This window comes from Coregonus lavaretus (assembly GCF_964263955.1).
Source record: "Coregonus lavaretus genome assembly, chromosome: 33".
In the NCBI taxonomy this organism is placed as follows: domain Eukaryota; kingdom Metazoa; phylum Chordata; class Actinopteri; order Salmoniformes; family Salmonidae; genus Coregonus; species Coregonus lavaretus.
In genome coordinates this window covers 15025184-15050796 of record NC_140020.1, presented here as the reverse complement: position 1 = coordinate 15050796, position 25613 = coordinate 15025184, and the positions used below count along the sequence as shown (strand labels likewise).

Below are 25613 nucleotides of genomic sequence, written 5' to 3'. Positions count from 1 at the left end.
CTTCCACCAGCCAGTCACCACCACATCACATTAGACAGACTCAACATCCCCTCAAACACCAAGGTCCCTCTGAAGAGGACGGCGGATCTCTGGAAGCAACATCGACAATATTGTTATAACTACATACCAAACTATAGTGGAGAGAGAAATAGAGGAGAGAAATCCCTCTGAAAGAGTCTGGAAAAGCAGAATATAGATACCGGTGTGGAATTTCACATTAACATACCTAATGAAAGGTATTTTCACGAGGCATGCACTTACCCTCCCACACTGGTTTAGAACGGGTGGTCTAGTGCGCACTTACCCTCCCACACTGGTTTAGAACGGGTGGTCTTGTGCGTACTTACCTCTGAAGCTGAACAAGTTGCTATGGAAATGGGCCCTAGCAAAACACTTAATTTAAACACAACAATACAAACACTTCAATTCCATTCCTGACACAGCGATGTGAAGTGTGGGGAGACAATCTTAAAAAACCCAAATGCTAGACGGATTTACTCAGACGGGGGATAAACAAATAGTGACCCGGGATCTCCTGTGTAAATTTAAAATGGTTGCCTGCGGTCTGGATGAAACACCACCAGCGGGGAGTGATGTGAATCTGTGGCTGGCCACATCCGAAAACGCAGATATCTAATCAGACACCCGCTGAGCGTGTCGGGCCTCACACTCCCATGCTCCTTTAACCCCACTTCCACTTCAGTGTGCAGCCTCTGGTCAGGGAGCTCAGCCTGTGTTCCTTTAGCCATCAACACCATGGAGGGCTTGTGTTCTGAGTGGGTGTAGGCTGTAGGCTTTACCCATCCAACCACAGCAAACAAAACCAGAGAGAAAGGAGGGTGGAGGATGCACCCCGACTGTGGAACATGTTTAAACCCTTAACCCATCTGCGGGGTTAAGGGTTTATGTAATAATAATGGTATTTCTGACACTTAGGAGATAACATGGTGCAAAGCCTCCATGTGAAATGAGGAATGCACTGGGGAAACCTCAATAACATCTGAACAAACAGCAGATTAATCCCACCGTGACTCCTCGGAGCAAAGGTCATCATAACATTTACACTGACCAGAAACAGCTGCGGCAGACTTATGTACATTCTGTATCTCCACACATACACTGGTGAGAAGAAATGATGTCATTGGCTTTCAAGTCATAGCTAGGCAATAACACTCTGGAGAGGCTTATTCCAGCATGTGAAGTAAATAACATTTTGTTAAGGGAGGGATTTGCAGGGGTAGCAAGAAAACAAACTTGTATCCCTCTCTTTTTTTCTACCAATAAAGCATATAACTAAACATACTGCGAAACTTGAAGATATCCGTCTTAATCCCCTTTCCCCAAACTAATCGTCTCAGTGGAAAGTGTTGCTGGTGCCTGTGATATGTGAAGTGGAACCTGGGTGTCCTGAACCCCATCGAGGCGCGAGGCGACAGCCTGAAATGAGTTTCTGTCCTCCATCATCTCCTCCCCGGCTCCAGGACCTGACCCTGTTGCCTGGCATTACCGTTAACACTGCTGGAGCACCATAACAATACAGTGTGTCACAGCACAATGAAGACAGAATACAGCACTGGTGGTGGCAGACTTGTAGAAAACATATTACACTCTAGAATTTGAGGGGTCCAGGGCAGCAGGCACACATACGGTAAATGGGTCATTCGTATGGCTTGTACAGTTTGACTGTCTCAAAATGTCTCATTACAGTCAAATAGAAGCCAAATGTAAATGTACAGTATAATCTGCTAATGTAAATGTTGTCCTTATCAGGATGAGAACTCATTAATGTTCTACAGAGGTCAATGGGCTTGATGGACGATCCTCCAGGGAGAGGGGAGAGACCTCATAGAGGTGTTTAATAAAACCACTTGGAATGAGAATCAGCGTCAATACATCCTTAATATCTACCATCTGGGCATAATCCTTGATTAATGCATGCATCTGGCTATAGGCTAGGCCTATTCCAAGGAACTTAGAGCTGTTATGAATGCTTATGGCAAGTACAGTGACTTGCGAAAGTAATCACCCCCCTTGGTATTTTTCCTATTTTGTTGCCTTACAACTTGGAATTAAAATAATTTTTTGGGGGGGTTTGTTTCGTTTGATTTACACAACATGCCTACCACTTTGAAGATGCAAAATATTTTTTCTTGTGAAACAAACAAGAAATAAGACAAAAAAAACTAAAAACTTGAGTGTGCATAACTACTCACCCCCCCAAAGTCAATACTTTATAGAGCCACCTTTTGCAGCAATTACAGCTGCAAGTCTCTTGGGGTATGTCTCTATAAGATTGGCATATCTAGCCACTGGGATTTTTGCCCATTCTTCAAGGCAAAACTGCTCCAGCTCCTTCAAGTTGGATGGGTTCTGCTGGTGTACAGCAATCTTTAAGTCATACCACAGATTCTCAATTGGATTGAGGTCTGGGCTTTGACTAGGCCATTCCAAGACATTTAAATGTTTCCCCTTAAACCACTTGAGTGTTGCTTTAGCAGTATGCTTAGGGTCATTGTCCTGCTGGAAGGTGAACCTCCGTCCCAGTCTCAAATCTCTGGAAGACTGAAACAGGTTTCCCTCAAGAATTTCCCTGTATTTAGCGCCATCCATCATTCCTTCAATTCTGACCAGTTTCCCAGTCCCTGCCGATTAAAAACATCCCCACAGCATGATGCTGCCCCCACCATGCTGTTGGTGGGATGGTGTTCTCGGGGTGATGAGAGGTGTTGGGTTTGTGCCAGACATAGCGTTTTCCTTGATGGCCAAAAAGCTCAATTTTAGTCTCATCTGACCAGAGTACCTTCTTCCATATGTTTGGGGAGTCTCTCACATGCCTTTTGGCGAACACCAAACGGGTTTGGACGGCTTAAAGTGGTCCTATGGACAGATACTCCAATCTCCGCTGTGGAGCTTTGCAGCTCCTTCAGGGTTATCTTTGGTCCCTTTGTTGCCTCTCTGATTAATGCCCTCCTTGCCTGGTCTGTGAGTTTTGGTGGGCGGCCCTCTCTTGGCAGGTTTGTTGTGGTGCCATATTCTTTCCATTTGTTAATAATGGATTTAAATGGTGCTCCGTGGGATGTTCAAAGTTTCAGATATTTTTTTCTTTCTACCAATAAAGCATATTACTAAACATACTGCGAAATTTGAAGATATCCGTCTTAATCCCCTTTCCCCAAACTAATCGTCTCAATGGAAAGTGTTGCTGGTGCCTGTGATATGTGAAGTGGAACCTGTTCAAAGTTTCTGATATTTTTTTATAACCCAACCCTAATCTGTACTTCTCCACAACTTTTTTCCTGACCTGTTTGGAGAGCTCCTTGGTCTTCATGGTGCCCCTTGCTTAGTGGTATTGCAGACTCTGGGGCCTTTCAGAACAGGTGTATATATACTGAGATGATGTGACAGATCATGTGATACTTAGATTGCACACAGGTGGACTTTATTGGTTGCACCAGATCTTATTTAGGCACTTCATAGCAAAGGGGGCGAATACATATGCACGCACCACTTTTCCATTATTTTTTTTGAATTTCTTGAAAGAAGTTATTTTTTTCATTCCACTTCACCAATTTGGACTATTTTGTGTATGTCCATTACATGAAATCCAAATTAAAATCCATTTAAATTACAGGTTGTAATGCAACAAAATAGGAAAAACGCCAAGGGGCGATGAATACTTTTGCAAGTCACTGTAGATAGAAGCTTGCCAGCTCAATAAAGTGCCAAAAATGCACACTGGCCATGTATTGTTACATGAAGTATCATGGTGTCGTGAAAACCAATGGATGCTATGCCCAAATGTAAAGCAAGTGCCCTGCTAAGAATGTTCGACTCCGTGGTACCGTTAACGTTACAGCCCTTTAGTGAAGCCCGTGAAATCTGGTGTGTTATATGTGACTCATTTCAGGAAACTAGGCGTATGTCGCAGGTCACTACTTCATAGGAGCAGCATTTGAATGAAAACATTTATTCTTTATCAAAATGCGTTTTTTGGCAGAAATGCCTTCTGGAACATGTGAACTTCATGTGCCGTAATAACAAACTTGTATTCCATCCATAAATACAAATACAATTGTTAAATTACGAGCATAGTTGGTTTAGCCATGAAAAAGACAGGAACCTTCCCGCTAGCCATGATTGGCTGAGATAATGTATTCCGGGAGATGAGTTTGGATTGGTCTGCCATGTAGCACGCTTCTGTCTATAACGTGAGCTGTTCAGTCCTTTCTACTTCTGAAGGTAATTGGTTGCACCAGATCTTATTTAGGGGCTTCATAGCAAAGGGGGTGAATACATATGCATGCACTTCTTTTCCGTTATTTATTATTTATAATTCTTTGAAACAAGTTATTTTTTTCATTTCACTTCACCAATTTGGGCTATTTTGTATGTCCATTACATGCACCCCAAATAAAAATCCATTTAAATTACAGGTTGTAATGCAACAAAATAGGAAAAACGCCAAGGGGGATGAATACTTTTGCAAGGCACTGTAGTAATCCTTTAGTCAATATGACCTGTGTGCAAAGCATTATGAATGATTTCTAGCCTTGATACATTAATAAAGGCTGGTTTAAGGAGCCATGAGCTGTTATGAATAGTTATCATATCATCCCATGCATCATGTGGTGACAAGAGGAAATTAATTCATAATGCTTTGAATCACAAGTGGCTCATAGAAAGTGTTTGTTACCCCATAATAGTGATTAAAGCCATTACAATTTCTCCTCAAAAAACGTTGGCATATCATTGGTCATAATAACAGATAACGTTTCCTGACTAAGAACAGCTCATGTAATAATATCCGATGCTCAGTGAAGCGGAGCCATCTCTTTCCCTTTCTCTAATTACTTTGTAGTGTGGAGTAATGAACACTTCATAAGCACCTGTTTCATCTCCTAAAGAGGGAGGTTTCAGTTGGCGCCACTCAGACAGGCACAGCCTAATCAGCCCAGGAGAGGCGATGGTGGTGGTGAAATCAATATTTGGGGTTGGAGTCAAGCTGCCTTCCACATGTCGCAACCGTGTTCATCATTACCTGCTCGACTTCAATGGAAAGCCATTATCGAGCGCTAAGCTCCATCCTGACAGATCCTGGCTGTAACAAGAGGCTGTGGCTGTAGCGAGCTAGTCTCATCAAACATTATCTACAATCTGCCCATCTTCCCTGTGCTCTCCACGTCAAACCTCTTCATTGTCACTTAACCTTCAACAACAGCTCAGAGGAAGCCACTTTGAATATGGGCCATTCCTATTCATTCATCCCATCATATGATCTGGAACCAAGTCTTTAATTATAGAGAAATCTTCCTGTATCTGAGGTATTCAAGACAAACTGTCAGTATGACAATTGCCTTCACAAGGTCAAACTGTTGATAAGGGCAAATCCACGGGAACAGAATGATGCTGAAACGTTTTCAATTTAAAATGTATGCCAAACAAAAACCAATGATTGCAAAGTTAAGCAAACCATACAACTCCATGCACAAGGACCTGTAGTCTCTCAGCTCAGATCATATCCAGTTTCTGCTGAACATTTTACAAAAACACATTTACTTCAAGACCAGTGCAGATGCAAAGTTTAGTAACAGAATGATGGCACAAACAGCAAAAACATTTATTCTGTTACCAAACTTTGCATCTGTCACGACTTCCTCCGAAGCTGCCTCCTCTCCTTGTTCGGGCAGGCTTCGGCGTTCGTCGTCACCGGCCTTCTAGCCACTGCCGCTCCTCATTTCATCATTCCATTTGTTCTGTCTTGTTTATTACACACACCTGGTTCATATCCCCTCATCAGTACCTGTATAAGTGTTCCCTCTGCCCCCTTGTCTTTGTGTGTGATTGTTTATTGTGGAGGTTAGAGAAGCTCGGTGGACCTCCTTGTATTTTGTATCGCCAGGATATTTCCCTGTGTGCCTTGTTTCCAGTGCGCCTGTTTTGCGAACTGGAGTGTTTTGACGCATTACTGCGTAACTCTGTGTTTCGGAATAAATCCTGTTATTCTGCGATTTACCCTCCTGCGCCTGACTCCTTCGAAATCACTCATCACACCATCTGCAAGTAAATGTGTTTTTGTAAAATGTTCAGTGGAAACCGGATATGATCTGAGCTCAGACAGTAAAAGTTATCTGTGATTAAATGCACAGCAAGGTGGCTTAACGCTGTGTGTTTGAACACAACACATCAGCATACAGGACTCGTCCGGATTTAGAATGTTTATGGGATTTGTGGTGAATTGGGCTTGTGAAACGGCTGGGGCTATAAAGGCAGATAGCTGCATTAGCATTGCAGTCATGTGAAGAGAATTTAGGATGAAAAAAACTCCACTCCATTGGGTTCCCTCTCACTTCTAAAACTGAGAGAATACGTTTGACTAGTCTATGGATTTGATTAAAGGCTCTGACACTCTCTGAGCCTCCCTATTTCGACTTTCTCCAGGAGGAAGCCACGACGCTTTAAATCGCCACATTAGAGACTGCCACAGCTGACTGGCATAGTTAACATACAGTGGGGAAAAACAGTATTTAGTCAGCCACCAATTGTGCAAGTTCTCCCACTTAAAAAGATGAAAGAGGCCTGTAATTTTCATCATAGGTACACGTCAACTATGACAGAGAAATTGAGGAAACAAATTCCAGAAAATCACATTGTAGGATTTTTAATGAATTTATTTGCAAATTATGGTGGAAAATAAGTATTTGGTCACCTACAACAAGCAAGATTTCTGGCTCTCACAGACCTGTAACTTCTTCTTTAAGAGGCTCCTCTGTCCTCCACTCGTTACCTGTATTAATGGCACCTGTTTGAACTTGTTATCAGTATAAAATACACCTGTCCACAACCTCAAACAGTCACACTCCAAACTCCACTATGGCCAAGACCAAAGAGCTGTCAAAGGACACCAGAAACAAAATTGTAGACCTGCACCAGGCTGGGAAGACTGAATCTGCAATAGGTAAGCAGCTTGGTTTGAAGAAATCAGCTGTGGGAGCAATTATTAGGAAATGGAAGACATACAAGACCACTGATAATCTCCCTCGATCTGGGGCTCCACGCAAGATCTCACCCCGTGGGGTCAAAATGATCAAAAGAACGGTGAGCAAAAATCCCAGAACCACACAGGGGGACCTAGTGAATGACCTGCAGAGAGCTGGGACCAAAGTAACAAAGCCTACCATCAGTAACAAACTACGCCGCCAGGGACTCAAATCCTGCAGTGCCAGACGTGTCCCCCTGCTTAAGCCAGTACATGTCCAGGCCCGTCTGAAGTTTGCTAGAGTGCATTTGGATGATCCAGAAGAGGATTGGGAGAATGTCATATGGTCAGATGAAACCAAAATATAACTTTTTGGTAAAAACTCAACTCGTCGTGTTTGGAGGACAAAGAATGCTGAGTTGCATCCAAAGAACACCATACCTACTGTGAAGCATGGGGGTGGAAACATCATGCTTTGGGGCTGTTTTTCTGCAAAGGGACCAGGACGACTGATCCGTGTAAAGGAAAGAATGAATGGGGCCATGTATCGTGAGATTTTGAGTGAAAACCTCCTTCCATCAGCAAGGGCATTGAAGATGAAACGTGGCTGGGTCTTTCAGCATGACAATGATCTCAAACACACCGCCCGGGCAACGAAGGAGTGGCTTCGTAAGAAGCATTTCAAGGTCCTGGAGTGGCCTAGCCAGTCTCCAGATCTCAACCCCATAGAAAATCTTTGGAGGGAGTTGAAAGTCTGCGTTGCCCAGCGACAGCCCCAAAACATCACTGCTCTAGAGGAGATCTGCATGGAGGAATGGGCCAAAATACCAGCAACAGTGTGTGAAAACCTTGTGAAGACCTGTGTCATTGCCAACAAAGGGTATATAACAAAGTAGAGAAACTTTTGTTATTGACCAAATTGTAAATGAGAACTTGTTCTCAACTGGCTTACCTGGTTAAATAAAGGTGAAATATATATATATTTTTTTAAATACTTATTTTCCACCATAATTTGCAAATAAATTCATTAAAAATCCTACAATGTGATTTTCTGGAGAAAAAAATTCTCATTTTGTCTGTCATAGTTGACGTGTACCTATGATGAAAATTACAGGCCTCTCTCATCTTTTTAAGTGGGAGAACTTGCACAATTGGTGGCTGACTAAATACTTTTTTTCCCCCACTGTATGGACCTGCTATCGAGTTCTGTTTGAAACTCAGAGCTCCTACATCCCCTGTCCTGGACAAGGTTACTGGTTAAGTCCAACACTTCACAGTTCAGACACAGCCTCACTGCTCTGCTGTTCTCCTGGGCTCTAGGCCCTGTCCAGACAGGACAGAACTGACAGTACTTAAAGGGAGGGGGGGTTCAAGGTATGTGCTTAGATGGATGAGTCTCTGTAGAGAACATGAGAGGGAGAGACTGGCTTCTAGAGAGGCCCTCCCATATCTGTCTCAGCCTCTCGACTGTTTTCCTGATGGCATATTTCATAAAACCCAGTCAGACACAGGGAGGTCTCAGGGGCCAGGGACCGTCTATGGCTCTGAATGCATAACAGAATGTGTAAACACGGGGGATGTCATTGTACCATTTCATACACCTGAGGACGCGTAGGCAGGGACGCAATGTTTGGCTACAGCGTGCTCACTGCACACGGAGGGTGACATGCTGAAGGAATGTGGTGACAGAAAGATTCACTGAGATTGTTTTTCTTTTTGACATTCAGGAGGAGAGCAGTCAGGCGTTCCATGTGTTTGTGTGTGGTGTATGTGTGTGTGTAGAGATTCATTTTAGAGACACATACAGTGGGGGAAAAAAGTATTTAGTCAGCCACCAATTGTGCATGTTCTCCCACTTAAAAAGATGAAAGAGGCCTGTAATTTTCATCATAGGTACACGTCAACTATGACAGACAAATTGAGAATTTTTTTCCCAGAAAATCACATTGTAGGATTTTTAATGAATTTATTTGTAAATTATGGTGGAAAATAAGTATTTGGTCACCTACAAACAAGCAAGATTTCTGTCTCTCACAGACCTATAACTTCTTCTTTAAGAGGCTCCTCTGTCCTCCACTCATTACCTGTATTAATGGCACCTGTTTGAACTTGTTATCAGTATAAAAGACACCTGTCCACAACCTCAAACAGTCACACTCCAAGCTCCACTATGGCCAAGACCAAAGAGCTGTCAAAGGACACGAGAAACAAAATTGTAGACCTGCACCAGGCTGGGAAGACTGAATCTGCAATAGGTAAGCAGCTTGGTTTGAAGAAATCAACTGTGGGAGCAATTATTAGGAAATGGAAGACATACAAGACCACTGATAATCTCCCTCGATCTGGGGCTCCACGCAAGATCTCACCCCGTGGGGTCAAAATGATCACAAGAACGGTGAGCAAAAATCCCAGAACCACACGGGGGGACCTAGTGAATGACCTGCAGAGAGCTGGGACCAAAGTAACAAAGCCTACCATCAGTAACACACTACGCCGCCAGGGACTCAAATCCTGCAGTACCAGACGTGTCCCCCTGCTTAAGCCAGTACATGTCCAGGCCCGTCTGAAGTTTGCTAGAGTGCATTTGGATGATCCAGAAGAGAACTAAAACCAAAATAGAACTTTTTGGTAAAAACTCAACTCGTCGTGTTTGGAGGACAAAGAATGCTGAGTTGCATCCAAAGAACACCATACCTACTGTGAAGCATGGGGGTGGAAACATCATGCTTTGGGGCTGTTTTTCTGCAAAGGGACCAGGACGACTGATCCGTGTAAAGGAAAGAATGAATGGGGCCATGTATCGTGAAATTTTGAGTGAAAACCTCCTTCCATCAGCAAGGGCATTGAAGATGAAACGTGGCTGGGTCTTTCAGCATGACAATGATCCCAAACACACCGCCCGGGCAACAAAGGAGTGGCTTGGTAAGAAGCATTTCAAGGTCCTGGAGTGGCCTAGCCAGTCTCCAGATCTCAACCCCATAGAAAATCTTTGGAGGGAGTTGAGAGTCCGTGTTGCCCAGCGACAGCCCCAAAACATCACCTGCTCTAGAGGAGATCTGCATGGAGGAATGGGCCAAAATACCAGCAACAGTGTGTGAAAACTTTGTGAAGACTTACAGAAAACGTTTGACCTGTGTCATTGCCAACAAAGGGTATATAACAAAGTATTGAGAAACTTTTGTTATTGACCAAATACATATTTTCCACCATAATTTGCAAATAAATTCATAAAAAATCCTACCATGTGATTTTCTGGATTTTTTTTTCTCATTTTGTCTGTCATAGTTGACGTGTACCTATGATGAAAATTACAGGCCTCTCTCATCTTTTTAAGTGGGAGAACTTGCACAATTGGTGGCTGACTAAATACTTTTTTTCCCCACTGTAGGTGTAGGGAGTGGGCACTGAACCACAGGACCCAGAGAGACTGTAAACTCAAAAGATGAGTTTATAATATAATGAGGCTTGTGTAAAAGTATTTCTAGTGGAAATATGAAAGCTGCGACCCCAGCCTAGATCCCATCTATGCTGATCCGCTCCAATCTCCCTGACTGGCAGACCACGCAGGCGGGCACCAGGCAGGCAGCACATCTCCTAGGGAGAGAAGAGAGAGCCAGGGCAGGCAGACAGGAGGCAGAGAGGAGAGGAGAGAAAAGGCCAGAGCTTAAGGCCAGTTTTCAGGCCAGGCAGTGTCACTGCCAGCACAGCAGGCAGCAAGGCCAAATGACTCCACACACCAGGGGCAAAACTGTCCTATTCAAACGGCAATGATGCAGCCATTTCTTGCTGGGTCATCATACCCCATAGCATATTTTATGCCGTTTGGCACCCCAATGGTGGAACAAGCTCCCTCACGACGCCAGGACAGCGGAGTCACTCACCACCTTCCGGAGACATTTGAAACCCCACCTCTTTAAGGAACACCTGGGATAGGATAAAGTAATACTTCCAACCCCCCCCCCCCCCCAAAAAAAAAAAATATTGTAAAGTGGTTATCCCACTGGCTATAAGGTGAATGCACCAATTTGTAAGTCGCTCTGGATAAGAGCGTCTGCTAAATGACGTAAATGTAATGTTAAGCATGGAGGTAAAATGTGAGCAGGAGTAATGAGTGCACCTTGATTCAACCCCCAGGTATGCTCACACTCTAATGGACAGGAACATATGGGGTTAAGGTTATCAACGGTACACAAATGTGACATGGTAACAGCTTCATTGCTTTGCTGTAGTGCTTTGTATTTCTACTCTCTCACTCCGATACAGCAAACCTTATGATCCCTGAGAGTGTGTTCGACCAAGTCTGCTGAGATCTACCAGGTGTGCGATTACTACACACTCCAGGAGTTATTGTCAGGTAAGCACAGAACAAAACGCAAAACCCACCTTCATAGTGTGGTGGTTTCTAAATGATGCCATATCCATATGGTGGTTGTTCTGTTGTGTGATGCCTCGCAGTAAAAACCTTCCCAGTGGAAACACAGTAACTTTTGTGGTTCCAATTAAGATATTCATTAGTACCACCTTGAGTGCCGTTCCCACAGATTGCAAGGAACCTCCAGGCATCCCAGCAGGGGATGTATGTCCATTGAGATGCATAGTCACATATGGCAAATGTAAGTTTGACTGTCATGTTCATAGGGGTATAAAAGGTGCATTGCGCCCCACAGGACAAGCTACAACAGAGCTATTTTCATTAGTGCAAACAAGTATCAAACAAGCAATCTTCATTACTGCAAAGAACACATGATACATTACTCATGTCTTTTAATACTGTTTTATCATGCTATTTTGTACGCAGCTGTTCATATCTTGGCATATTAAAAGCATATCACACAACATGTTCCCCATGTAGGCTGTCAGAAGTTATCTTTGGATTAAATATTGTGTTTTATCTCCAAAGAGTAGTGTGCAGCGTGTTCTACGTTAACAAAGTCATTTAGGTCAGAGAAGATCTATTTACAATACTAGAAATCAACTCTCACCTCAGAGTAAAGCTGAGCTCCGGATAAGAGAACAACAGAAAGAAAAGCACAGGAAAACAAAGGGAAAACAGACACACTTCTTTGAGGCAAGAAGCCAGAGGAGAGGACTGAGTGACAGTGCAGCGCTTACCCTCCAAGCCACGACTTTATTTCTGTCCAAAACTTTTAGTCAGTCACCAACTATAAAAAGCTAAACATATCCTATCCAAGATGGCACTCTAAAACCCTGGCCCATCCATCACTAACCAGGTCATTATTAATGCTCTCTCTCATGAATGTTGTAGCTTAATTAGGGATGAGAGCAAACAGATTGTTTACTGTAAAAGCCGGTGTCTTGTAACAGATAGAAATGGCTGTGGACCCTGGGCTATGATTAATATCCTCCCTGTCGCGCCCCTCAACCTGCCGTAATCAAGCCAGATACACTTTATAATCATACCAGCCAAAACAGCAATAAACAGCGGTAACAAGCCTTCAGTCCACTGTTTGCTAATGAGTCGTGATTTACATGTAATTACAGGAATGTAGACTGAGCAAACAATGGGATTGAATGTGGCTGGGGTCTTGTGATAGTCACTGGAAAATCATTAGTTTAAATGATTCACTGATTTGTTTGCTCGTAATAAGAGGGCTTCTCTCATCTCGTCAGATAGGCTCTAGTAAAAAATGTACACGCACAAAATGTCTGTCTGTTAATAAAACTTTCAGGACATTCTGAGAAACTGAAATTGCATGCAGACTGCATTAGCATTTCAGTGGGGAGAGAAGTAGGCCTAACAACATGCAGAGGGAAAGATATTGCCTCAACTGAAATGTTCTCATGACTTTCCTTGCCAAAGATGGCCTTTGCCTACTAATCTAGTTTCCCTGACTGTACTCAAAGAGTTGGAAACACTATGTTTTGATCCTATCACAGTTGTATAACAAAATCGGAACGGATGACTGTGTTTTCAGCTTGACTAACCCTAACCCTAACACTGACAAGCAAGAATACAGGATGTGGCAGGTGCAGGGGAAAATGCATGTTTCCTTGTCTCATAACCATAAACAGGATTAGCTGCTCGATGACAGAGCAAACAACAGGCTTAAGAAGAGAGCGGCTGTGGAGTGGAGCCTACAGGCGTGTGGTGCGGTTTCATGCCAGCCCTATATGGTAGCTAGCTGTGTTCCTGGCCACGCTTGCTTGCGTTTTGCCTACAGCCCGTTGGAGGAGGCTAAAAATAGGAGTGGGCCTCATCACCCGCGGAAAACCTAAGACCTTGTGTTCAGACAGAGGGAAAAGGCAAACTCCAAAGCTGACCTTGGGTTCGAGCTGCTGGGAAGCTTTATTCCACCGGACTGATGTCACTCACACAAACCCAGGAGACACACAAGACTATAACCAAGAGCTGGAAAGAAATTAAATCAATGGATTTTATTTTCCCTCTTATTTAAAAGTAAAAGCCTGTCTGTCTGGAATGAGAGCGTGCAGCAGCGGCAGAAATCTATGCTGAGTAGATTTTAAAACTCAGTGGATGAGTAGGAGTGACTAACCGAGCCAGTTTCTGTGTGCTTATCCCTTTGACAATGCAACACCCTCCGAAGACTAGGCTATACACTTTGAAGTATCTCCCCCCCCATTTATTTTAATCATCTCCACACACAGCAACATGTAGAACCAAAACCTGAGGCTGTTATCTTCAGCTGGACCATAGCCTAAACTCTGTAATAAACTAATAACAAAACATGAGAAAAGGAGAAGATAAATACATTGACATTGTTCAAACCTTGACATGTGTGTGTTTGATGGGAAAGTACTATTTTCACACAGTGCCTGTGGAGCTTATGCCCTTGGGCTCTGGACACCACTGGCAGAGTACTGTAGGAAATGACTCATTACAGAGAGTCAGAACAGGACTACTGCTAGTCACACAATGTGACTGAATAGAAAACAGATCAAAAAGCCTGCAGAAGCCCAGCTTACTAGCTAAATCCTTGGCTAAGGAGAGGAAAGAAGCAGGTTTGTTGGTTGGTTCCAGGTTTCTTAAATCGTAAGGTAGGCAGCATATTAGATCCAGGCTAAATTGCATCAATAATGGAGAGGGAGAGATCCAACAGGCAGCTTCCATGTTTCTGGGAGAGGCTCCACGGCCAGGGCTGTCTGTGTTCCAGCCAAGCCCAGCCAAACTCCCTGCAGACCAGGCCTTGATCATATCAGTGACCGGCAGACAGACAGACATGAGTCTATTTCAACAGCAGCTCCTCCACACTCTCACCCCACTGAGAACCACACTGTTTAAATAGCACTGCTGGCGCTACAATACATCTCCAAACAAGATCATTCTAATGCCTCAGACAGAGCACAGCCAAACGCACTGCCTGCCATGAAATGACTGGCCAAAAAATGTAGGCGGGTTTTGCAAAGAGGTATTTAACTTGGTTCCCCCGGTTCTCTGAATTATTTAGTCTTACATGATATTTCTTCCTCCCACTGACATGGTAAAATGTTCACATTGTGCGGTACTCAGTGCTCACTTTAGCCATTAGAGTCTGAATACCCATGGAGTATGGAGGTATATGTAAGGTACACTAGTAAGAGGGAGGGGGAGAAGAGGATTACATCCCAATAACATTCTCCTCTCTGATTGACGTAAGATCCCAGATAATTAAAATCTCCCCAGTGTAAGATTGTCACAGTAATCAGGTAAGAGCGTGTATGAGTGTTTGTGCTGTCCCTAATCTCTGAGTGGATTTTAAGACCTCTGGGGTCCATCCAGCCCATTCATTTTTGATTCCCAAATAGCTTCGGTCTGTTATGTAAAATGACTTATGGCTCCTGAAATCAATATCTGATCCATTGAGGAGGAGTTAAGTGCTTTGCTCTGACAGGTCGGCCTATCCCGTTCAGCAACACTTCAGTGATGGAAAACAGGCCAGCCGTAAATAACAGCAGGTCTAAGTCAGCCCTGTATTAATCCCCCTCCATTACTCATAGGAGGAAAAACAGCCATGGTCTAAATCAGAGGTGACCTGGGGCCAGGTGGCCTTCACTTTAGCACAACTTATGAATGGTTAAAAACTCCACTGCATCAATAGCTCATTTCAGAAGGCCCTGGTATAATTGATCTGGCAGTACATTAAGCAGTCTGTGGTGAGGACAACGGCCGCTCGGCTCTGCAGAGCAATGAGCACATCAGGAGGAGAGGCTCTTTATGGCTCCTCCCTCATCCCTTCGTCATGATGATGAACAAGTGTCTGTTCAGCTCTCCTATCCGTCATCTCAGGGCTGGCTGACAGACAGGGACGGCCTGATCAGTATGCAGGGCTGTGGCTGTACTGCCATGCATCTGTTTAGTTTTACTGATACATTCTTTATCAAAGGGTCCGGCCCACTTTGAGTTCCAGCCAAGCGAAGAGGACAGGGGCCGTCACTGAAGCCAGGGAGAGATCTCAGAGGCTGCCTACCAGGCCCCATCTCCCCTACCACACGCCCTACTGCACGGGTCTCGGCCTCCATTGTCTTGCTCCAAGCCGGTTGGCCGTACAGAACCGACTCCCTCTACGTTCTCCTGCAGGACTCGGAGGAGCTCCCTGGACTCTAAGTCTCACATCAATGGGTCCACCTCTCTTAACGGATGAAAGGGTGAGCAGAGCTCAGTACGCTCAGTTTTAGAGAGGAGGAAATGGATCCAATCCGCTGGGAGGTGGCACAGCCTCACTGTACAGGTGTTGGAATACAACAAAGGAGAATACTATAAACACACCTGGTACACTTGTTATGTCTGTCAATAACACTATTTCCAAGCTCTGCACTCAATGACATTATTTTCTACTGTGGTTTGGAGATAATGGGAATTGACTGAGGAGAAACATCAACAGTGAAGCAGATTCATACAGTGAGGTAAGTCAAACACCCTATTCTCTGTGTAAATCAGGACTAAGCTCTGCCCAGGCTAAGCTGCAGAACACTAGAAAGCAACATTATGACACACTTATCACATGTTGTTGTGATGAAAAACTGCATGGGACAGGCTTGCCAATCCAAAAAGAACAAAAAGGTTTTGCTTTTAACCACAAATCTCTAGAACCTGTAGTCTTACCGCATGATGCGTCACTACCGTACTGGCATTCCCCTGGCGTTCATTCATCTGCAAACAATATGCAATGAACTGGCTGGTACATCTACCTACTGTAAGCTCTTTTAGTCCTGTGGATTTCTGTCTCAGGATATAGTCGCTCTTACAGAGACGATTTTAACAGAATAAATACACCAGGTACAGAATTACATATTCCCCACTCTCCAAACTGTAAAAAAAGAAAACCTGCAAATCCGGAGGATACCATTGTAGTTGCTTCTGTGAAGCACGCTCCCCTGTTCCTGCCATTGCTGACTTGCCTCTCCTCAAGCTCCTCTCATCTACATTTTACAGTTCAGAAATCACATTAATATGAATGGAAGCGAAAATACGAGGTCTCATTACAATGAATTACAATGAGATTTCCACACAAAGCATGCAATGCAATGCCTTTCCAGCTTTGTGTGCAAGTCCTGGACATAACACATTGCCATGTTCTTTGTATATTCATTAGTACAGGGAATTTCAATAGCAAGCCAATATGCAAGCTTTTTTCCAGTGCATGCTGTAAGCTGATGAAACATTCCCCCAGTTTCTCTCTGTCAGAACAAAATGATGGGAAGCACGACGAATGCGTGAACTCTTGAGAATTCCTGTAGGAAAATAACACACTCAAAACCATGGCTGCTTCTGGTGTCTGTCAACAGAGGGCTATTTCGAGAAGCCTCGTGTTAAAAGGTAAAGCATTACTGTCAACCTCACTCTCCAGTAATATGAATTACATAAACCCTCAAGAGGACCTATTTCATACCATTTGACCTTAATTGGAGGGAAATTAGATACAATTAAATAATTGCTCTGAAATAATTGGCAATATTTGATAAACAGCATCCTTCAGAATGATGCATGGCTTCATAACCTAAACGCAGTCCTGCGGCATGTGGGGGGAAAATAATTGCAGTATCCTCTCCATTTTATTAAATATGTAAGAGGCAGAAATAATTTCAGTTCAGAACTCCGACTGAGTTTCCAGCCTCTGTAATTCGACTTATTTGATAATAAGTCTGACCATCCACAGTGGTGTGACGCTGAGACAGTTCTAGAAAAAGAGAGGAAACAAAGAACAGCTTCTCTTTCTGCTTCTGTTTCTTTCTGCTTCCCTTTAGATTTCGATTCTTCATAGACTATCTTTGCTGAGCTCAATTAACTTCTAAGTGTCTTTCTCCCACTTAGGTGTTGATACTGCCATTCTGTTTATGAGAGCCACTTATCTTGGAACCAAGGTTCAGTAGCTCCCTCAAAACCCTTTGAAATGAGGAGAGAAAAAGCATAGATTTTCTGGTTGGAAAACTACTCATGTCGGCTGAAATTCAACTGGAGGAGTCATTAAAAGCACCTTGCGAAAAACAACTTTTAAACAGGTTGGTTTTTCTGCCTATTTGGTGGGATCTATGACTTGACCTTATTTGCCAGCCATCCATTAGAGCAGGTAATTAAACAACTCTGACTGCATGAAGAGAAATAGAGGTCTGATATGAGTCATAACAGCTGAAAGGGAAAACGGTTTGGTTCCTAAGAGATTGTTTCCTGACAATGTGAGAGAACTGCAGTCCCACACAAATCCCAGAGTTGGCAGGCACTAGAAGCCTTCCTCTCAGAAGAGATTTGCTAAACCCCTGATATAATTTCACAGCTTTACATCTCCTTGAAGGACTGCCCTGCACTCAACAGGTTGGCAGGCAGCAAAGCTCGCACCTCTCTTTCACGGTACAACGATCAGCAACTTTGGAACACTGTTCCAACATTGCTGCAATAAAATTACATGAAGCCTGACGTCACTCTTATCTAGGGGAAATGGTTGTTCAACTATTGGCGGCTATCTCTATGTAATTATCTCCACTAACATGGTGTCTATCAAACTGTTGTCAGATGGAATAAATGAGGTTCTCTTTTCCTCATTACATGTATAAGATCTCGTTCAGTTATAGCAGTAGTTCTGGGCAACAGCAGCACAGTTTCCACAGTTAGGTACATACCTCTTTGCCGGAAAGGTAATATGCGGAGAGCAGGCCTCCGACAAACCGGATGTTCACTTCAAAGACAGAGACCTCAGCATTCTGCAGAGAGAACAAACAAAGAAGAGAGATGGAGAGATATGGAGGAATGGAGAGCGAGACAGACAGACAGACAGACAGACAGACAAAGGATACATGATTAGGAGTATTCAACCTGCTGAGTCACCAGGCAGCAGCTGGCAGGCGGTACACAGGGTAGGAATATCCTCACATCACACATGGAATGTAAACACAGCAGACATACACAGGTTTCTACACTAACTTATTCAGTTGGTGGCACCAGCACGATTTGGTCGCACCAATGTTTAAAATGTTACAAAAATATATAGCTCTGGGCTACACCTGAGGACACACGGAGGTATCAACATCCTTAGCCCATGCCTTTACAGAGGCCTCCATACATCAGAGAAGTGATCAAATAGTGTCATTTTAGTGTAAACCACCTAATATTAATGCTACAACAACAAACATTTGACCATTTGTACCGTGACAATTGTGTGGTCCACTATTCCCATTGTTAAAATACAACACAGAGGGGCTGTCAGAGAACATACTTCCACAGAGCTCACACAGCGCTGATGCTAAACAACTCTGGGAAAAGTTATCTATAGTTCAGAAACTACCCACACTGGGTTCAATTTATGTGTGTTATTTCATCTTAAGGTCAAGCTGAGAAGCACGAGCAGCCACCAACAAACTTAAATCAATATGAAGTGGTGATGAGATGCCTTCCTGGTATGGAACCCCATCAGGCCCAAACACAGACCTGCACTCAGCCCATTTCCCTCCGAAGGGCCCCAGGCTTGGTTTTCTCCATTATAATAAGCAGGCTTATTACCCATTCCTCATGTAGATTTTCATTACTCTGAAAATAAGCATGTGGAGCCTGTCTATCCAGGATAAATTCCTATACTTTTAGTACTGAGAATTTCTGGCTTTGATAACATTCTAACCTCGAGCCCTTTGCTTTATATGATAGATCATGTAGTGGCCTTAAAAAGTTAAGTTAATGTAATATTATTATGTGCTTATTCCTTGAGGTTTTAGCGAGAGGAAATATTCATGTTATTGCCTCTACCTTGAGTGTACCACATTCAAAGAAACTGTGCTTTTTACATTGGATTAAACTTGATGTTTCTACAATATGAGAAACTTGTGTTCCTAATGGGGGGCATTGGGGTGGTGTTGGGCTATAAATAATCTCATTATGGATTTAGTGACCATGCATGGTAATTATACCAAATAACAACTAAATATCAGTAGCTAAGACATTTCTGTCCTCATTTTTCCTTGGGTTATTTGTTTCCTGCTGACTATTTGTTTTTGGACAAACAACAGAAACATTTGTTAATATGTTTTTTTAAATGTTGAATTGTATAGCTTTATCTCTCTTAGATATTCCCATACAAAGGCTTCTGTGTAGCATGACTCTTTGTATTTCAATGACAGTTTCTACATGAGTAAACTAATCCGGAGAGATAAACGTATATTCTTTAATAGTAGAGAACGTGCGACAGGCAGGCAATATAATTTAACACCGGGCCGGCAGACTACCTTATAATTAAATCGAATGTATTTAGTCCTGCAAACCTGCGGACTGTGAAATCCAAATTCGTAATATTTCTGTTAGCATTATCAATGGTGTGTTAATGACTTAAAATGATGACAGATGGCAGTTGTTTAAATAGGGAAGGCATTTTTCATTACTGGAATTAAGTGTTTTTCCCCTAACTGTGGACTTGGCACACCTCAGTGGAAATAGTAACTGTTGAGGAGGGGTTGAACTCTCCTGAGGACAACGCTCAATGTAGCTAGGGTGCTTTCCTCTCTAAGAGAGCAGGACTGTTCTGAGGGTAGCCATTACCACCGTGCCCCTCTCTTGCCCGCATCCAATACACGGGCAAGACATCACGGACAGACCTTAGAGAGCTGTTCTGGCCCTCAGTCAAGGACTTCAGTGAGGCCAAAGCTTCAAGAGGATTTCATGACAGTCTGCTGCACTGCACTCAGAGTTCAATTCCACTTACTGCCAGGGTTAGAAAATTAAGTAAATGGAAGGATACTGATGAGGTAAAAAAAAAAAAAGGGCGGCAGGTAGCTTAGTGGTTAAGAGCGTTGTGCCAGTAACCGAAAGGTCGCTGGTTCTAATCCCTGAGCCGACTAGGTGAAAAATCTGTTGATGTGCCCTTGAGCAAGGCACTTAACCCTAGTTGCTCTTGAAGTCGCTCTGGATAAGAGCGTCTGCTTTTTTTTTTTTTTTTGTATTGTATTGTATAATGGTGCGAACTCTGTAAAAAGGGATCAAATCTAGAAAACCGAAATAACTTAAACTGACAACAGCCTCAACGTATTCAGACCAGATGTTACGGGTTGCACAATTTGAATTTACATCAATATTACAGTGAAACACAAAGGAGTCTCACACACAGTATTTTGGCACGAGTCATTGTTGAATTCTCCAATGTCTGAAGAGGTCCTGCTGCTGTTTGTGTAAATATGCAATGTCTTCATGGAAGACTTCTAAAACACTGGGGCCAAACCTGGCTGTACTGAACAGTGGTTAATTAAAACTTCACTGTTAATAGGGTGGTAAAGTAGGGCGAGCGTCTGACTGAACACCTTTCATTCGTCACCCATGGGACAAACCACAGCTCTCCGTATCATGACCATCTACTGAAAACTCTAGTCAGGCCTAATCAAGTGACATCTTCAACCTGAATCAGATTTGATGTTATAATCTTATCAACAATTATACTCACTGTCTATGTTGAATGAATGAGCTCCTCTTCCACTGAAAAATGACAAGAGACACTAGGGAAAATTACTGAGATGGGATGAGGGAATGGAAGGATGGAATGATAGAACCTAGTGTAGAGGTTCTAGAGCTGAGGTACTGTATGGCTGAGCTCCATCTCATCACAACGCTGAGAGCAATGTCAGTGAATGACAACAACAATAATACTCTCTGACAGTAAAATCACCTCAAGGAAGCCCTTGTGAGGTCACAAAGAGCAGCAGTGAAAACCGACTACTGGAGATGATGCACAAATGCACTTACTAAGCCTGGCCTACACTGCTACACAAATAACATGCTGCCACATCTGTGGATCAGCTGTCAGAAGACCCTTAGTAATACTCATCCTCTGATGATGTGCCTGTGCCTGACAGAGAGAGAGAGAGAATCTACCTGCGCTGCATCTACCTCAAATCTCTGGCTAGAAAATGTATCTGTTTGTTATCTTGCAGGCCGATGTCCAGCAAGGCTGTGCAGTCATTACACAGCTCCTGCCTTCAGGCTGACAGTGGAGCCGGGGCCCTTCCAGAATACATAACCTCTGCCTTTGTTCCTGCACTGGCCTTGCCTTTCACAACAGCCCTAACACAAAGCATCTCTGGGCACAAGGCAGAGGCAAATAAAGATGGACACCGGGCGCTTGCTTGCTTTCTCTCTCTTCCTCTCTCTACAACTCTTCCCAGCAGGACTGAGGGGAGAGTAAAATAAAAGTTGTCCCTGGCCATTATAGTCCGAGCTGGTTAGCGTGTCGTGTTTGACCCGCTTTATATACTGACCCTGTGTGTCTGTCTATCCATCGTGCTCGTCTGTCAGAGTGAGTGGGTGCTGCTGGGGCAGAGCCTATGAAAGTGTAACACACAGAGAGGAAAGATGGCAGGGGAGGGACCTGGTTCAGAGGGTAAGGCAGTGGCTAGGCTACAACGGATGGGCTTTTCGCTTTAATAAAATACAAAATGTGTTTATCACTTTACAGGGCATGACATAAATCAAAGACTGGGGGAGCTCGGCAATAATTGAATTATCAATGCCTTGCTTGGGGATAATGGCGCCGGAGGGGATGGCTGCCGTTTTACGGGCTCCTAACCAACAGTGCTATTTTGTTAGTTTTTTCGCATTGTTTGTAACTTGTTTTCTACATAATGTTGCTGCTACCGTTTCTTATGACCAAAAAGAGCTTCTGGATATCCGACGCGAAGGATATACTGCTTCCCCGAGACCAGGCCCAAATCCCCGTCATTCGCGTGAAGAAAATACGGAAATACAGGGGGCGGAGATCAGGGTGCCTTGTGAAAATTAGTCGGCGAGAGGGTAACCCGCCTCTACCATCCGTTCTATTGGCCAACGTGCAATCACTGGAAAATAAACTGGATGATCTCCGTTCGAGATTATCCTACCAACGGGACATTAAAAACAATAATATCTTATGTTTCACAGAGTCGAGGCTGAACGACGACACAGATAATATAGAACTGGCTGGGTTTTCCGTGCATCGGCAGGACAGAACAGCTACGTCTGTTAAGACGAGGGTTGGGGGTCTATTTGTCAATAACAGCTGGTGCCCGATGTCTAATATTAAAGAAGTCTCGAGGTATTGCTCGCCTGGGGTAGAGTACCTCATGATAAACTGTAGACCACAATATCTACCAAGAGAGTTTACACCTATATTATTCGTAGCCGTCTATTTACCACCACAAACCGATGCTGGCACTAAGACCGCACTCAAGGAGCTGTATAAGGCCATAAGCAAACAAGAAAATACTCATCCAGAAGCGGCGCTCCTAGTGGCCGGGGACTTAAATCTGTTTTACCCAATTTCTACCAGCATGTTACATGTGCAAACAGAGGGAAAAAAAAACTCTAGACCACCTTTACTGAACACACAGAGACGCATACAAAGCTCTCCCTCGCCCTCCATTTGGCAAATCTGACCATAATTCTATCCTCCTGATTCCTGCTTACAAGCAAAAACTAAAGTAGGAAGTACCAGTGACTCGCTCAATACGGAAGTGGTCAGATGACGTGGATGCTAAGCTACAGGAAAGCTCATCACTAAGCTAAGGACTCTGGGACTAAACACCTCCCTCTGCAACTGGATCCTGGACTTCCTGACGGGCCACCCCCAGGTGGTAAGGGTAGGCAACAACACATCTGCCACGCTGATCCTCAACACTGAGGCCCCTCAGGGGTGCCTGCTTAGTCCCCTCCTGTACTCCCTGTTCACCCACGACTCCAACCAAGCACGACTCCAACACCATCTTTAAGTTTGCTGACGACACAACAGTGGTAGGACTGATCACCGACAACGATGAGACAGCCTATAGGGAGGATGTCAGAGACCTGGCAGTGTGGTGCCAGGACAACAACCTCTCCGTCAATGTGAGTAAGACAAAGGAGCTTATCGTGGGCTACAGGAAAGGAGGGCCGAACAGGCCCCCATTAACATCGATGAGGCTGTAGTGAAGCGGGTCGAGAGTTTCAAGTTCCTTGGTGTCCACATCACCAACAAACTATCATGGTCCAAACACACCAAGACAGTCGTGAAGAGGGCACGACAACACCTTTTTCCCCCTCAGGAGACTGAAAAGATTTGGCATTGGTCCCCAGATCCTCAAAAAGTAATACAGCTGCACCATCGAGAGCATCCTGACCGGTTGCATCACCACCTGGTATGGCAACTGCTCGGCATCCAACCGTAAGGCGCTAGAGAAGGTAGTCCGTATGGCCCAGTACATCACTGGGGCCAAGCTTCATGCCATCCAGGACCCATATACTAGGCGGTGTCAGAGGAAGGCCCAAAAAAAATTGTCAAAGACTACAGTCACCCAAGTCATAGACTGTTCTCTCTGCTACCACATGGCAAGCGGTACCGGAGCGCCAAGTCTAGGTCCAAAAGGCTCCTTAACAGCTTCTACCCCCAAGCTGTAAGACTGCTGAACAATTAATCAAATGGCCACCCGGACTATTTACATTGACACCCCCCTTTGTTTTTACACTGCTGCTACTCGCTGTTTATTATCTATGCATAGTTACTTTACCCCTACCTACATGTACAAATTACCTCGACCAACCTGTACCCCTGCACATTGACTCGGTACCGGTACCCCCTGTATATAGCCTCGTTATTGTTATTTTATTGTGTTACTTTTTATTGTATTTTTTACTTTACTTTATTTAGTAAATATTTTCTTAACTCTATTTCTTGAACTGCATTGTTGGTTAAGGGCTTGTAAGTAAGCATTTCACGGTAAAGTCTACACCTGTTGTATTGGGCGCATGTGACATTTTTACATTTACATTTTAGTCATTTAGCAGACGCTCTTATCCAGAGCGACTTACAGTTAGTGCATACAATTTTTCATATTGGCCCCCCGTGGGAATCGAACCCACAACCCTGGTGTTGCAAACGCCATGCTCTACCAACTGAGCTACATCCCTGCCGGCCATTCCCTCCCCTACCCTGGACGACGCTGGGCCAATTGTGCGCCGCCCCATGGGTCTCCCGGTCGCGGCCGGCTACGACAGAGCCTGGATTCGAACCAGGATCTCTAGTGGCACAGCCTTAGACCACTGCGCCACTCGGGAGACGTCTTGTAGCATCTTGTAGCGTCATACCCAAGAACACTCGAGGATGTAATCGCTGCCAAAGGTGCTACAACAAAGTACTGAGTAAAGGGTCTGAATACTTATGTAAATGTGATATTTCAGTATTTTATTTTTAATAGATTAGCAAACATTTCTAAAAACCCGTCAAATGTGATTTGATTTTGTCAATGTCAATTGGCTAGATAATCAAGACAAGTGTCATTCAGGGTTCCCCACGGCCTTGTCCTGAAACCTGAACATTAAACTCTGAGACGTCTCCCATGTTCCAGTGAATCTGTATTGAACAGAGGCATCAGGAGATGCAGTGGTTAGCTCCTGTCTTTCAGTATTCCAGTCATGGCTCCTCACTAATACCACAGTGAGGCGGGATAGAGGTCCAAATGGAAAACCACGGACCACTCCATCCATGTTAAGACAATATTGCAAGGGGATGAGCTGTAGAGGAGAGGGTTGTATCAATCTTTGATTTCGATTATTCTGTATTCAGGAGACAAAGTGAATATTAATGGCCGATCCACCAGGGCTTTTGTAGGAATTGTTGGAATTGCTGGAGGGCAGTGAAGCCAAAGCCTTTCAATTAAAAGTTTGTTAACACTCTTTATGAAAGCTTCTGATCACTTATGCTTTTTTCTCTCTCTCCCTCCGTTAGAAAAGCATAAGGGTGGACAAGAATTTAGTGCTTCTTAACGAGAGGGTTCTCCAAGGGGAATAAATAATGAATCTGGTTCCCCAACATGGGCAAGATCTAAGAAGGCAGAGGAGACATCAAAGTCAAAGGACTGAAGGTGTTTTTTTACCGTTTCCACTTCATCTACCTCAGCTAAATTCTGCAGCTCCATCACCACCCCTCCTTAATCCCATGCTAGTATTGAACATTCATTTCACACAGCAACTAGGCCTAATAGCACTGACGTCTGTAGCCATGAAGTGCTTTGAAAGACTGGTCATGGCTCACATCAACAGCATAATCCCAGAAACCCTAGACCCACTCCAATTTGCATACCGCCCCAACAGATCCACAGATGATGCAATCTCTATCGCACTCCACACTGCCCTTTCCCACCTGGACAAGAGGAACACCTACGTGAGAATGCTATTCATTGACTACAGCTCAGCATTCAACACCAT

The 25613-nt window shown here is 43.9% G+C and overlaps 1 protein-coding gene across 2 annotated transcripts in view; it reads right to left on the bottom strand.

Moving 5' to 3' along the window:
- The window catches only part of LOC311108260 (mannosyl-oligosaccharide 1,2-alpha-mannosidase IA-like), a 177735-nt gene that overhangs the window by 86024 nt on the left and 66098 nt on the right, over window positions 1–25613 (bottom strand). For both annotated transcript variants that reach the window (XM_084150883.1, XM_084150882.1), the window contains exon 4: window positions 18050–18130. In XM_084150883.1, the coding sequence (XP_084007009.1) occupies window positions 18050–18130 (81 nt within the window). The remainder of the gene's footprint in view (window positions 1–18049; window positions 18131–25613) is intronic.